Raw genomic sequence first — 13,944 nt, 5'->3', positions numbered from 1 at the left:
CTCCCTGGGAAAGGCTGGTTCAAATAAAGCTTGAGGATCTTTTTAAGTAAAAAATCAGGGTCTTAAAAGAAGATAGCTGATTTACTAGAAAGTTTTGTGACAACCAGCCCATGGATAAAAAATACTTGCTTGTAAAATAGCCCAGAAAGTAGCTTTAGTTCTTCATACATCTTTGGAAAGATGAATTACCTTTCTGCTTGGCTTTGATTTTAGGGTTAGATGATCATATATAGACCTAATTATATATGTTGGGTACAGGTGAGAATGGAGGCAAGGGCGAGGAAAAGAAGAGAGAGGAGAGGATTATTCATGGAGCAGGCATATCTTCTGATGCCTCCTGTTTCCAATGAGAAGAGAAAAGGAGTCCCTCTCAGGCCACTCTGGGGCCCAGGCTTGCATTATGCAATACTTAGGGGATTCAGCTGTAACCTTTCCTTTCTCCCACCTCTCTCAGTTCCTCAGGCCTCATCTGAGATCAGAAACTGATTGGCAATCCAGGCTGACATTTTTCCTCCAACAAAAGTTGAGAGTAATTAAAGCCTAATTCTGCTCTCTGGCCAAGAGACCAAATGCTAAGAACTACCCTCTGGTGAGTCCTAGAGGGTCAACAGCAGAACAGCAGACACACGTAAAAGGTGGGTTTCCAAGTGCTGACCATTACCACTACATCCCCACTTCAGGACAGGGGTATGGTCACCCCATGCTTGGGAACCAAGGACCATGCATGAAGCTAAATGCCATGCAGAATCTGCCACCACCACCCACTCATTTTCTCAAACTCCACAAACCACTGGTTTTTGTTTTGTTTTGTTTTTGAGACAGAGTCTCGCTGTTGCCTGGGCTGGAGTACAGTGGCACAATCTCGGCTCACTGCAATCTCTGCCTCCCAGGTTTACATGATTTTTCTGCCTCAGCCTCCTGAGTAGCTGGGATTATAGGTGCCCGTCACCACACCCAGCTAATTTTTGTATTATTAGTAGAGACGGAGTTTCACCATGTTGGTCAGGCTGGTCTTGCACCCCTGACCCTAAGTGATCCACCCACCTTGGCTTCCCAAAGTCTTGGGATTACAGGCTTGAGCCACCACACCCGGCCACTTTTTTCTTTTAATCATTATTGATGCATCCACTCATAAATTCTTCTGGACCAAAGAGAGAACTTATGGATTTTGTAAAGGAGACTCTCTGCAAGAGCCTCCCTTTGTATCTAGCAACCAGCATTCTCGTTCCTAGCACGTCCCCTTCACAGTTTTCATATTCAGAGTATGACAAGGAGGCTCCCTGGAATGCAGGCCAAAGCCTCACAGCTGTGCACCCGGCAAGAGAAAAGCAAGGGCTCCACATCACTGAGGAGACAGTGGCTCCAGAGAGCTGAGTGAACCACCTGAGGTCACGCGGTTGATGGTCTGAGAGTGCTTCCGGGAGTTTCCTTCTTGGTTAAGCTATTTGGCCACTGAGCTCTGGCCTTGCCTGCCACTTAAAGCTATTACCTAACCAGAGAAAAAGGCATTTCTCTAGAAATGCAATATGCACTCAGTCCTATGGGTTTAGTAGCCAACTTTTCACTTAAATTATTTAGTATTTTCTTTTTGTCTGCTTATGACTCTCTCCCAGCGTGGAGCCAGGTGAACTCTTGAGAGCCTTGTCTTCCAGCCACAGATCCTCCCTCTGGCCAGCAATGAAGTCCACAGTAAAAAATAATGATAAAGGCACACAGCAGAACTCTTCTTTCTAGTAATCACAGATGTATTTGCAGCTTTCATCAAATTGCAATATGGACTGAGCCACACTATTTCAAATGCTGGGCTGTGGACGTCATGGCAACACCCTCGAGCATCCCCAAAACAACCAATAGCAAACACAGCTTCAATTGTCTCTTTGGGAAACAGCCATGAACTTTGGGGTACATGTAAAATGTAAAAGGTAAAATTTCTCTGAGTCCCAACAGGCTGATTCCCAAGACATTTGTCTCTATTCCCTGATTCTCTTGAATGGCATTATCCCTTTCTTTTTCTCCCTAGAGTGTAAAGGAAAAGAAGTAGGATTTACAGCATCAGCAATTTATCCGCAATAAAAAATGAAACCTATTTTAATGCATTAATAGCGAAAGAGGCTGATACATGCCATAAACATAAAATTACACAAGTTGAATATTTCAGAGGAATAACAAATGAGTGGCTGCTGGCACAGAGGCCACAGGTGACCACAGAGTGATCCGATCTTTATTTCTCCATCAAGTAAGTGTAATAATCATTACCATTTGTTAAGCCAGCCACTGCACTAGACATTTTGCCCAAGACTATATATCTATTGTTTCATTTCAGACTCCTAACTATCCTAAAATGTGGATAGGATTAACATTCCCGTTTTACAGATGAGGAAACTGAGACTCAGAGAGGTTAAGTGATCTGTCCAAGATCCAAGGGAGCCAGGGCTCAAAACTAGGTCCTACTTTCAGGAGACTTTCCTGTCCCTTCCCCTCTTTCCTTGTGACCTTGCATCGTCAGTGAATAAGTGTGTTAACTTTCTCGGAGATGATCTACGCCTTCTGAGGGCTTCACAGGCAGATCTTTCTGGCACAGAGTCACAGAACCCAAAACACAGATTTCTTTCAGAGACAGCTATCAGCAGAGATTTCTGCAGCTTGATCCCATTTATATATGTGCCGAGAAGAGAACCTGTGATTTTCTGAAGACTCAACAGCAGATAGATGCCCTAGGAGAAGGGGTAGACTTGCCAATTTGAAATAGCTGCAAGTTGTGAAGCTCAAAATTAAACCCTATAAAAAATGAGCAAACTGGTCACTAGGAGAAAGTTTCAGGAACAATGTCCCTTCCAGGCTGGGGCGAGAAAAACATACAAACTAAAGTTCCTGTGATCCGAGACTGTAATTCTTCCCCAGAGACGCCTTCCTAAGTGTCATGATTTATCCAAATGGACAAGAACCAAACTACCCTCACTGCATCCATTGATTCTTACAGCTAATTCTTTAAAAGAGAAAGTTGCAGGAGGTCAGTAAATCAGTGGTGCACCTGTGTTCTGCAGAAACAGGGACCACAGAAATGCTCCAACAAGAGATGAAGAAGAGGTGGAGGGGAATTTGGAAGATGGTTTGTCTTCAGGGAGATGCCATGAATCATTCACCTCTCGGCCAACTTGCTTAGAGTGTAGTTGAAGGCAGTGGCTTGTCGGCATGTCTCTTTATAAAAGAGCAGGACCCACTGCTGAGAAGGAGGTGCAAAACGGCTCACTGGAGATAGCAGCAGCCTACACGAGACCCAAGATTGCTGACCCCAGATATTATCTTCAATACGCTGCCTCCTTAGAAGCTGAGCACCTTTTTTGGGTATGCAGCCTCCCTATCAAGGCTGCCCTGAAATTGAGAAAGAGTATTCCAAGGCGAACTGGTCAGCTGGTCCATAAAGAGTCCCCCATGCACCCCAGCCCCAGTTTGGGTCTGGTTCCACAGGGGACTGTGAGGTCATCCAGGAGCACCAGGCCTTGGTCACCACCTCCACCCCCACCACCCTACACATTTTGCAATCAAGATTTCATACAGATACAGATTACTATGTTCTTTTGGTCCAGTACATCTTACTGTATAAGCTTTGGGGCTAGACTCTCAGGGTTCAGATTCTGACTCTGTCACTTACATTTGCATGCCCTTGGCAGAATATTTAACCTCTCTTTGCCTCAGTTTTCTCGTTTATAAAATGAAGGTAATATTATTTATCCCGGCCGGGCGCGGTGGCTCAAGCCTGTAATCCCAGCACTTTGGGAGGCCGAGACGGGTGGATCACGAGGGCAGGAGATCGAGACCATCCTGGCTAACACGGTGAAACCCCGTCTCTACTAAAAAATACAAAACAGTAGCCAGGTGAGTTGGCGGGCGCCTGTAGTCCCAGCTACCCGGGAGGCTGAGGCAGGAGAATGGCATAAACCTGGGAGGCGGAGCTTGCAGTGAGCTGAGATCCGGCCACTGCACTCCAGCCTGGGCGACAGAGCGAGACTCCGTCTCAAAAAAAAAAAAAAAAAAAAAAAAAAAAAATGTTATTTATCCCATGGGACTTGAGAATTCATGAGCGAAGGAATGTAAACTTGTAGCATAGTGTCTAGCACATAGATTTCATTCCATAAATGACCATCATTCTTTTTATCTTAGTTATTATTTTTGCCCATTTAAATTACCATGTGTCCTAATCGAATGTGGTCCAGGTACTCTCTTTTTCTTTCTTCTCCTTAGAATAAAATGCTGGAAAGAGTTAGGTCCAAGGCTAAAACATTGGATCCTTCTTTAAACAGAAAAATCAAAGGACCAGGTGTGAGGAAACCAGGTGAATAGACTGAATGTTTGTGCACCCCACAAATTCAAATTAATTGCTAATGCCCCATGTGATGATATTTGGAGGTAGAAGCTTTGGAAGGTGATGAGGTCATGAACTTGGAGTCTTCATGAATGGGATTAGTGCCCTTATAAAGAGAACTCAGAGAGGTCCCTCTCTCCTTTCTGCCACGTAAGGACACAGCGAGGGAATACAGCTGTCTATAGACCAGGAAGAGGGCCCTTACCAGATACCCAACTAACAGCACTTTGATCTTCAACTTACCAGCCTCCAGAACTGTGAGTAATAAAATGTATGTTATGTATAAGCCACCCAGTCTGTAGTATTTTGTTATAGCAGCCCAAGCAGACTAAGACATCAGGTTTAGATTCTGCTTGTAACTTACAGTGTGACTTCCCTTTGCCAACTTGCTTGTCTGTTAAATGGGCAACAACCTTCCTATCTTCCTGGGCTATGATGAGGGTAAAATAAACACACAGATCTAAAACACTCTGCAAATTCAAAAGGTATATACAACTAAGAGGCTTCTGTTATTTGTTTGTTTCTACATCCATTTTTATCTCCTTTTGGTTCACCCAACTTCAGTTTACCCAGCCAAGATCTTGCATCCAGAACCTTGCTCTGTTGTTTGCTCATGTGCTTATCTAGTTTTTGCTATTTGTTACTCACTGTTTCTTCTTCCAGACAAGTCATGACTTGGGGCTCTTGCTGCTTCCAATTACCGAGAAAAACAGCTTTCTGCTTTTCAGCAAGCATGATGGCTAGAGCACTGATCTGTAAGCTAGATTAGTGAGGTGCCCTCAAGAGGGAAACCTGAAAGTTCTTACCATTTCTGATTTACACATAGCTCACTCTCTAAACGCAGTGTGGCTCCGTGTTCAGACATCTCCTTGGATGTGAAGGGCTCTAAGGTTCCTCAGGCAATTAACTGAGCATCCCTGAACCACAGGTCCTATGTCCCATGCCTCCTCAGGAGGACCAACTCACATACCTTGAATGCTCTGGACTATCTCAAGGGCTCGTGTTCAGAATCTTGCATTGTAACAATTTCTTAACTACTATTTACCCTCCACTGTAAGCCAGGGTTCTGCAAACTCAGCACTCTGCACCTGTCTTCCTTCTTATGATCCTGCATGGAATATAGAGCATATGTGAAATACGGATGGTGGAAGATAGTAAGGATGGGAGGGTACAGAGAGTAGGTGGAAGCAGTGAAAGGGAGGTGAGGTTAGAAAAGTTACTGGTGTGCTATTTGGATCCTTGAGCTGAAACCCAAAGCAGAGAGTCTTCCAGTATCTGCAAACAACCCTCTGCTAAGAATTGACTTCAATTTTCACCAAGCTGGCAACTTATTCCTCTTTGCAAGGGGTTGCTGAGCACGGTGTAAGTAGCTAAGTAGGAAACAGAAATGCATCTTCTCTTTTCTACCCAGCCCCAAGACACAAAGCAGATGACAGGGCGCTGTCCCTCCCCATTTATAAGGTAGCTGCCACCAAAGCAAAATATACTCCCTCTCCTCCCTTCCAGATTCAACTGCGGTGTGTCAAACGGATGAATAAAAAGAAAAGTGGCAATTTTCCTTTATGTTAATAAATTGCTTTGGCCTAAAAAACATTAATAAATTTCCTTCCAAAGCACACACACTTCTCCATACTCTGCTATTTGCCTGGTCTTGAAAAGAAAGTTACTTTCGATCCCCTTTAAATTGTTCAAGACCAGTGGGGGCAGTCACAAGAGGGGAGTGGGGAGCTCCCTAAATCCCAGTGATTATAATGGAACCCTGCTGTGTTTCCATAGAAACACAAAGAGTGTATTCTTCCCTGAATGTAGATGGTGGGGAGGGGTGAGGAGTGATGCTGCTGGTAAGGTGTGCAGCTACTGAAGAGCTGAAGGCTGATGCAAGGAACTGAGATGGGAAGGCAGAGGACCTAGTGAGGAAGAGTGGAGTGGGCCGAGACGGTGTTCTGTGTGCAGTGATTTCACCTGTTATTGCGTCCCATCTGCACAGCCAGCCAGCGAGGCAGCTAGTGTAACTCCCAAGTTCAACTGAGCCATGTGCAGAGAAGAAACTTGCCCAGGGTCACCCAGCCAGGAAGTGCTTCAGCCTCCATTCAAACCCAAGAGTGTTCAATTCTGGGGCCCTCACTCCATCCTCTATATTGGGCTGGGCGTCAAGTTGTGACAGTGAGACAAAGTTTCCGTTCCATCTCCTGGTCTTTTCGACCCAGGCCTGCCAGTTCTATACACATTCTGGAATCATCCAGAGCATTAATATCATTTTCTTTTTGAGACGGGGACTCACTCTGTCACCCAGGCTGGAGTGCAGTAGTGCACTCATAGCTAATTGCAGCCACAATTTCCTGGGCTCAAGTAATCCTCTCACCTCAGCCTCCCAAGTAGCTGGGACCACAGCTGCACACCACCACACATGGCTAATTTTTTATTTTTTATAGAGATGGGGTCTCGCTATGTTGCCCAGGCTGGCCTCAAACTCCTGACCTCAAGCAATCCTCCCACTTGGGCCTTCCAAAGTGTTGGGATTACAGGCGTGAGCCACCACGCCCAACTTATTTTTCTTAAACAGGTATTAGGACACTTGTAAATCTTGTCAAATTCAGCTGATTTGTTGTCATTGTTTGTTTGTTTGAATTACGGAGTCAGAGACACTTCACATATAAGGAGAGGAAGGCAGCTGGTGCATGTGTGTGTTCATATAATTTGGTAGAAGCATATGGATGAAGAACTGGAAAGTAGGAGTAGTTGAAAGAAATAAGAAGTATATTTTGAAAGCAATTGTTATTTAATCACCTATCTCAAACACACTGGGGACAGTATCCACATCTGTCTAACTTACTATTGTGTTCCTGGAACCTGGTAAAGCGTCAGGCCCAGAGCAGGATGGACTGATGATGGATGGAATGTTTTGTACAAGAAAATCTTAGACTCCTAAAATCCTAGAGGGGGCACCCACTCTCTTTGGCCCCATCTGGTACTCTATGATGAAGATTGTTTTTCTGCCACAGTAGGGAGGGCAGGGCTATTTCAGGAGCTAGGAGCATTGTGAATATAGATGCTCCCTATCTGTGAACTATGTGTGTTCCCAGTGCTACAGGGGTGAGAATCAGAGCTTGCAACTCACCATTTTAAAGTCCTTCCTTGCTGAAATGCAGGGGTTGCCTAGGCTCTCAATCCATCTCCTTCAGTTTCCACTAGGATGAATGAGGTTCAGGTGGTACAGACAGAAACCCACTCTACCCTACCCCAGACAAACAGGGGTGCAGTACCAGGTGATGCCTCCTGGAAATAGGAGACTGTGATGTTATGATTATATATGTGTGTATGTGTGTGACCTATCTGTGTGGGGGAATGAATAGATAGAGACAAATAGATGCTAGAGATGGATAGATAGATAGATAGATAGATAGATAGATAGATAGATAGATAGATAGACAGACAGACAGACAATGACAGATGATAGATAGATAATGATAGATGATAGATAATAGATAGATAATGATAGATAGATACATAGATGATAGATGATAGATTAGATAGATGATAGATAGATAGATAGATAGATAGATAGATAGATAGATAGATAGACAGACAGACAGACAGATAGGTTTTCACCCATGGTTCCTGGCTTATAACTCCCATAGCCCTTGTTACAATCTTTTGTTATCATGTTGGGTGAGTTAGGCCTCAGGAAGCAGAGTCTCTCTCTGACCTTCTCCTGTCTTCCTGTCACCTGCCTAAGGCAGGACTCTAATCTGATTGTGGATCAAGAGACTGATTCCAGAGTGGGTTCTGCCCATACCCCGGAGGAAGGAGTGCTACACAGGGGGGCTGAAGCCCCCACACTTTGCCCCACGCATCCCTTCGTCTGTATCCTTTGCAATATCCTTTACGATACACCAGTAAACGTAAGTGAGTATTTCCCTGAGTTCTGTGAGCCACTCCAGCAAATTAATCAAACCCAAAGAAGGGGTTTTGGGAACCCCAACTTGAAGCTAGTTGGTCAGGAGTTCCAAGGGCCCGGACTTGTAAGTGGGGGGAACAAGGGGGAAGTCTTGTGGGAGTGAGCCCCCAGTCTGTGGAATCTGATGCTATCTCTCGGTAGATAGTGCTGGAACTGAATTGGAAGACACCAACTGGTGGCCACTGCTTGGTAGTGGAGAGAAACTCCCACGCCTTTGGTCATAGAAGGCTTCTTCTGTGTTGATGATTGTTGTGTGAGAGCAGAGGAAAAACATGGTTTGAGAGTTTTTCCTGAAATAGAGACGCCTGAAATAAAGAGTCAGTATGTGAGTCTGCAGATGCTTCTGCCCACTGGCCTGGCAAATTCTGGGCTTTGGCGAGAAGGTCTCTAACAGCTACTGATGCCAGCACTGAGGACACAGAGTCACTGGATTGGCAGTGCCAGGAGGCTAGGGAGATTGTCTGTCTACCATTCCTTCCTCAGGAGCCAGAACAGGGCCTGCCACAAAGAATATGCTCAATAAATGTTTGTCGAGTGACTGGCTGAATACTTGGTGCCTACTCTGTGCTGCATGTTGTATATGCACATAGCATTTAAGCTTCACTGAGATCCTTTGCGTAGGCACTACTCATTTTGCAGATGAGGACACAACAACCTGGAAGTGGGAAATGACTTCTCCAAGATCTCACAGTGAAACTGTAGAGCTTTGCTTTAAAAAACATAGCCTATGTTTCATCCATAATACATAATTCTAATTTAACATAATAACGGCCTATAGGTCATCCAGCCAGGATTATGTTCCCATAGAGAAGGCAAGCGAGAACAGAAAGAGAAGGGATGTAAGTGGAGGAGAAGAAAGTCTAGATGAAAAATACAGAAACAAAACAATCAGATACCCTTTCCTAGTGCTCCCTAAGAACCAATACCCCGTCAGTCTGGCTATAAAACGGGCCCCCTCGGCCGGGCGCGGTGGCTCAAGCCTGTAATCCCAGCACTTTGGGAGGCCGAGACGGGTGGATCACGAGGTCAGGAGATCGAGACCATCCTGGCTAACACGGTGAAACCCCGTCTCTACTAAGAAATACAAAAAAAAAACTAGCCGGGCGAGGTGGCGGGCGCCTGTAGTCCCAGCTACTCCGGAGGCTGAGGCCGGAGAATGGCGTGAACCCGGGAGGCGGAGCTTGCAGTGAGCTGAGATCCGGCCACTGCACTCCAGCCTGGGCGACAGAGCGAGACTCCGTCTCAAAAAAAGCTCCGCCTCCAAGAAAAACAAAAAACGGGCCCCCTCACCCTCTGACTCTTCAGCCCTGCCTCTTCCATCTCAGATTCCATCTCAGAATGCTCAGGGACAAGGCATCCTTTGGGGCTTCATCCGTCATGCATGGCAACGGCAACATGCGTTTGCAGCAGCACAAACTTGGGTTCCCGGCCCTGGGGATAGGTAACAAGGGCAGATGTCCCTTTAATGACAGCTGTTTTTCAGCCCTTGCTGGGTATAAAGTCATTGGCCAGTCATGCCACATCGTAAACCAACATGGGGTCTTTGGTCTACCAGATGCAACATTTCATTTTCCTCCTGGCTACACAAGGACAATGCACTGTTTTCATAACCACGTTTCCTCCACTTTCCACACTCCCACACTGGCTCCTCATCCTCGGGCCTTCTGAGACCCCTGGTATGAAACCAGGTAACAAACACATCGAAAAGCTTAAGAGCTTTCTTATAAGCATCTTGGCGCTGAAAATTCCTCTGTAAGTAAATCCTCCTCATGGAGGAAAGTGGACAATCAAGGACAGAGGGAACCTGTGCTCAGCCCACAGGGATGTCTAAGAGGATTTGTTTTTCCTGCCCCGGCTCTCTGGGTTCTGGGGAGGGTTAGCCAGAGTGAGGAAGCAGGCTCAGCCTCTGAGTCCTGCTGGCCTGACTCCCAGACACGCAGAGGTCACAGACAGCATCAGCACCCACTCCCCACAGGCCAGGCTTCTGCTCAACACCCATGTCCCCTGACCTCAAGGACCCCGGGTCTGCGACAAATTCATTTTCACCTCCTCGATGTTTGTGATAATCAGCACAGGACAATGGAGTCTGTATGTTAATGACACCAAAACACACAAGTAAAATAGCCAACAACAACAGCAACAACGAAAAAGAGCATGGGAACGTCCATCCATCAGTAGAGGAATATTTAAATACATCATATTGAGGAATACTACAAGGCAGTCTTACATGTAAAGCTCTCCAAGACACATCTTTAAGTTGAGATGCAATTCAAAGAGCAAGGTATAATGTATTGGTAGAAATTATGTTAATGATGACGATGATAGCGGTAACAGAAGCTAACACATACGGAGGACTTAGCGCACACCAGGCCTACTCTGAGCACTTCATTTATATGATCTCAGTTTACACACATTAATTCCAAAGAAAGCCTTTGAGATAGGTGCTCATATTACCTCCATTTTACAGACGATGAAACTGAGCAGTCAGTTTTCTTATCTGTTCCTCTGCATTATCTCAATTTTTTAATAATGGTTTTATTAAAGTTTTCATGCATAACACATGCAAAGAAAACCCATTAATGATTAAGAGAGAGACTGGAGCCAATATTTACAGAACACTTGCCATCAGGTCTCACTGACCCTCAATAACATCCCTGTGAGGAAGGCGTTACAGGTGCCAATTCAATCAATGAAGAACTAGAGGTTCAGAGAGGTGGTATCACTTTCCCAAGGTCAAACAGCCAGTAGGTACCTAAGGATCTAGGATTTGATCCCAAAGCTCTTGTTCTTCCATGTTAGTTGGGGCTGAGTGATGCTAAATCAGTCTGTGCTGATTCGAATTTACTTTCCTTCCTTCCTCTCTGTGTTTTTCAGTGTAGAGTATGATTTTCGGCAGCAGGAAGGCAGGTTCCATGAAGTTTTGCAGAGTCTGGAGGAAGCAGAGCCAGTCGAGGAGGCATCGCCCCCACCAAAGTCCCCAGCAGAACCCCCAGCCCCGGAAAAGCAGGACTTAAGGCGGAAAACCAAGAAGGTGAAAAAGAAATGCTTCTGGTGGATCTGAGCTGGTTGGGACCATCCCCCAGCCCCCCATCTCCACATACTTCCCTGAGATGGGAAATCCACTGCACTTAAGGTCTGCCCCACTTCTTTGCAAAGGCCCTGGGCTGTGAGCCCTTTGGTCTGTGGAACAGAAGAACCTTGGAGCTGATGTAGCCGCTGCTGGACACCTGACGGCCATCCTTACCTGAGTGCGTGCCACTGCTTGCTGAGGGCTTCACGGACACTAGGGTGACCACTTGCCAAGTTCCCCGTCACATTCAGCCAGAACTCAAGCTGAGTTGCAAGTCCAGATTCCCACCACGAGCAAAACCCCACACTATACCTTCCAACACCTCCATGATGCTAAGCACTTCCTTTCCATCCTGGGTTCATCAACCCAAAAGAAAAAAATAGTGTTGTGCAGAGCCGGAAGATAGAGGGATGTTATAGGTTATACGCAGGTACCATAGAAAAAATGAGATAAACTGGCAGTTTTCTAAGATATCAGCATAATAAGCACAAGAGAAGTGGGCAGGGCATAAAATGCAGGTTCACCCTGGTATGTTGGGTTGTTTTCCTTTCTAATTGATCCCCTTGATCCCAAATTAAGGCTCTGTCATCTCATGGTGCATGCACCTTTCTGCCTGTGGCAGAGTCAGGCCACCCCAGGGTATAAACTTGTTGGTGTGTGTGCTGGACAATTGTAATTCAAAGAGGATTTCAGCAGTTGTAGCTGTTCCAGGGCCCACCCTAAACCATCATGCTTCTTCTCTGCCTGGGGCCTGAGACCACCTGGCAATTGGGTGGAGTCTGTTTTCGGTGTGAACTTTAAGATTCCATAGTTAACTTAACTGCAACATTTAAAATCATGAGATCCAGGAACCTGTCCATCAGTTACATCTTATGAGTAACATAGATATGGCTAAGATAAAACACAACATTGTTTCTCATCCCTTCATCCCAGAAACAGCCATGTAGATAGGTTCAAACATATATTAATCAACACAGACTCCCTTCCTGGTGACCAGGCAATGGTCACCTGATTGAAAAAGTAGCGGGACTGGGGATGAGGATATAGTTTTTTCTATTTTAGTTTTAAATACCTTTCTATCCCAAAGTCTGAGTTCTTCAAGGTTTGGCTCATTCTTTTGACAAGACCTGCATACATGTGGACCCAGTCAAGTTTGCATGGCTGAACAAACGACTAAAGTAATATAATTAAGTAATTGCCACATACTCTTGGGGATGAGGGGTAGGATGGAAAGGCTCAGATACCTTCTGGTTGAATTAAATTCTCCATCAGCATGTGGTTAGATTGACATTGCTAGAAAGGGATCCTGAAACTAAACATACATTAAACGAAGAAGGTATTTTGTAATCCCCTTGGCTGAAGATCCAGTGTCTAAACTAGAATCTTTGTAGAGCACAGCGTCCTGTGTGTTTGTGGGATGTACCTACCCCACTGTAAATGGAGCCTAATTGAGCAAACCACTCTGATGGTTTCACCTTCCCCTGTCATAGCAATGCAGTGCACAAAGCTATTTCAGTGAGAATGAAAGGGAAATTTGGCAAGGAATATCAGCTTGCACTATTTAAGTCTTGGAATGTCATTCAAGATGTTCTTGTTCTGTTTCTAGTGTAATGTTTAAGCCCACAGAATGAGACCGGAATATATAACGTCATGTTAGAATTAAGATAAATACACTTGTCATACTTAAGAAGCCACATTTCAGTAAGATATGCTACCACTATCTAAAAGCCACAGATTTTTTTTTTTCCTGTATCCATACAATCGACTCTCAGTTGGCCCCAGCAATGGAAAAGAACAGAATAGAGGATAATCCAATAAAGTGAAATCATTTGGGATCTCTTATGTAATTTTATCTTGTAGTAGAGCTTCCATCTTAATTTGCTTTGCTTACACTAATTTCATATGAATTTACATTCTCGGGCATCATGCTAGAATGTAAAAACCCCGTTCCTAGAATTAAGAGACCCAGGCAACCAAGCAGTCTATCCCACTAGCCTTTGGCAAATGGCTTAAATTTCCAGGGCCTGTTTGTCCATTCTTGAATAGAGATAAGAACATATGCTTTCCTACTTTATAAACTCTTAGCACGTTCCGCATTACGTGAGCTGAGTGACTCAGAGCTGAGCTGGATTACTGGCCAAAGTTAGCCTGGCAAGATAAAGAGATGTTTGAGGTACCTCACACAAAATTAATAAGCTCATGCGGTCATAGATATGTTTCCAGTTGGGGCCCTCACATGAACCCTTAACGGAATTAAATAAAACTGGGACTAGAAAATGTTGACATTTTGTGCACTTCCCCAACAAACAACAACAAAAAAAAAAAAAAAAAAAAAGAGAGAGAGAGGAAATGTTGACATTTCTAGAAATACAGCCAAACAAGGCTATACTGATTCTACACTAAAGCACAACACCACATTGCTTGGGCCACTGAGCTGGAACTGGGAAGGAGTTATCTTCTGAAAAATTGATACTTAAAATCATTATGAGGAAACAGGATTCCATAAACATTTTCCTGATGAACAAAAATGATCGTCTCTATGTTTAAAACACC

The 13,944-nt window shown here is 44.8% G+C and overlaps 2 protein-coding genes across 3 annotated transcripts in view; one reads left to right on the top strand and one right to left on the bottom strand.

The window, feature by feature from the left end:
• INSYN2B (inhibitory synaptic factor family member 2B) overlaps nt 1-13,728 on the top strand; it is a 118,953-nt gene extending 105,225 nt beyond the window's left edge. For both annotated transcript variants that reach the window (XM_025388693.1, XM_025388692.1), the window contains exon 4: nt 11,196-13,728. In XM_025388693.1, coding sequence (XP_025244478.1) covers nt 11,196-11,382 — 187 coding nt within the window. In that variant the 3' untranslated portion in view covers nt 11,383-13,728. The remainder of the gene's footprint in view (nt 1-11,195) is intronic.
• Nucleotides 1-13,944, bottom strand: part of DOCK2 (dedicator of cytokinesis 2) — a 435,458-nt gene that overhangs the window by 207,415 nt on the left and 214,099 nt on the right. The window lies entirely within an intron of this gene.

Source organism: Theropithecus gelada, chromosome 6 (genome assembly GCF_003255815.1).
Source record: "Theropithecus gelada isolate Dixy chromosome 6, Tgel_1.0, whole genome shotgun sequence".
Taxonomy (NCBI): domain Eukaryota; kingdom Metazoa; phylum Chordata; class Mammalia; order Primates; family Cercopithecidae; genus Theropithecus; species Theropithecus gelada.
The sequence above is the reverse complement of the archived record's forward strand: the minus strand, read 5'-3'. Positions and strand labels throughout refer to the sequence as shown.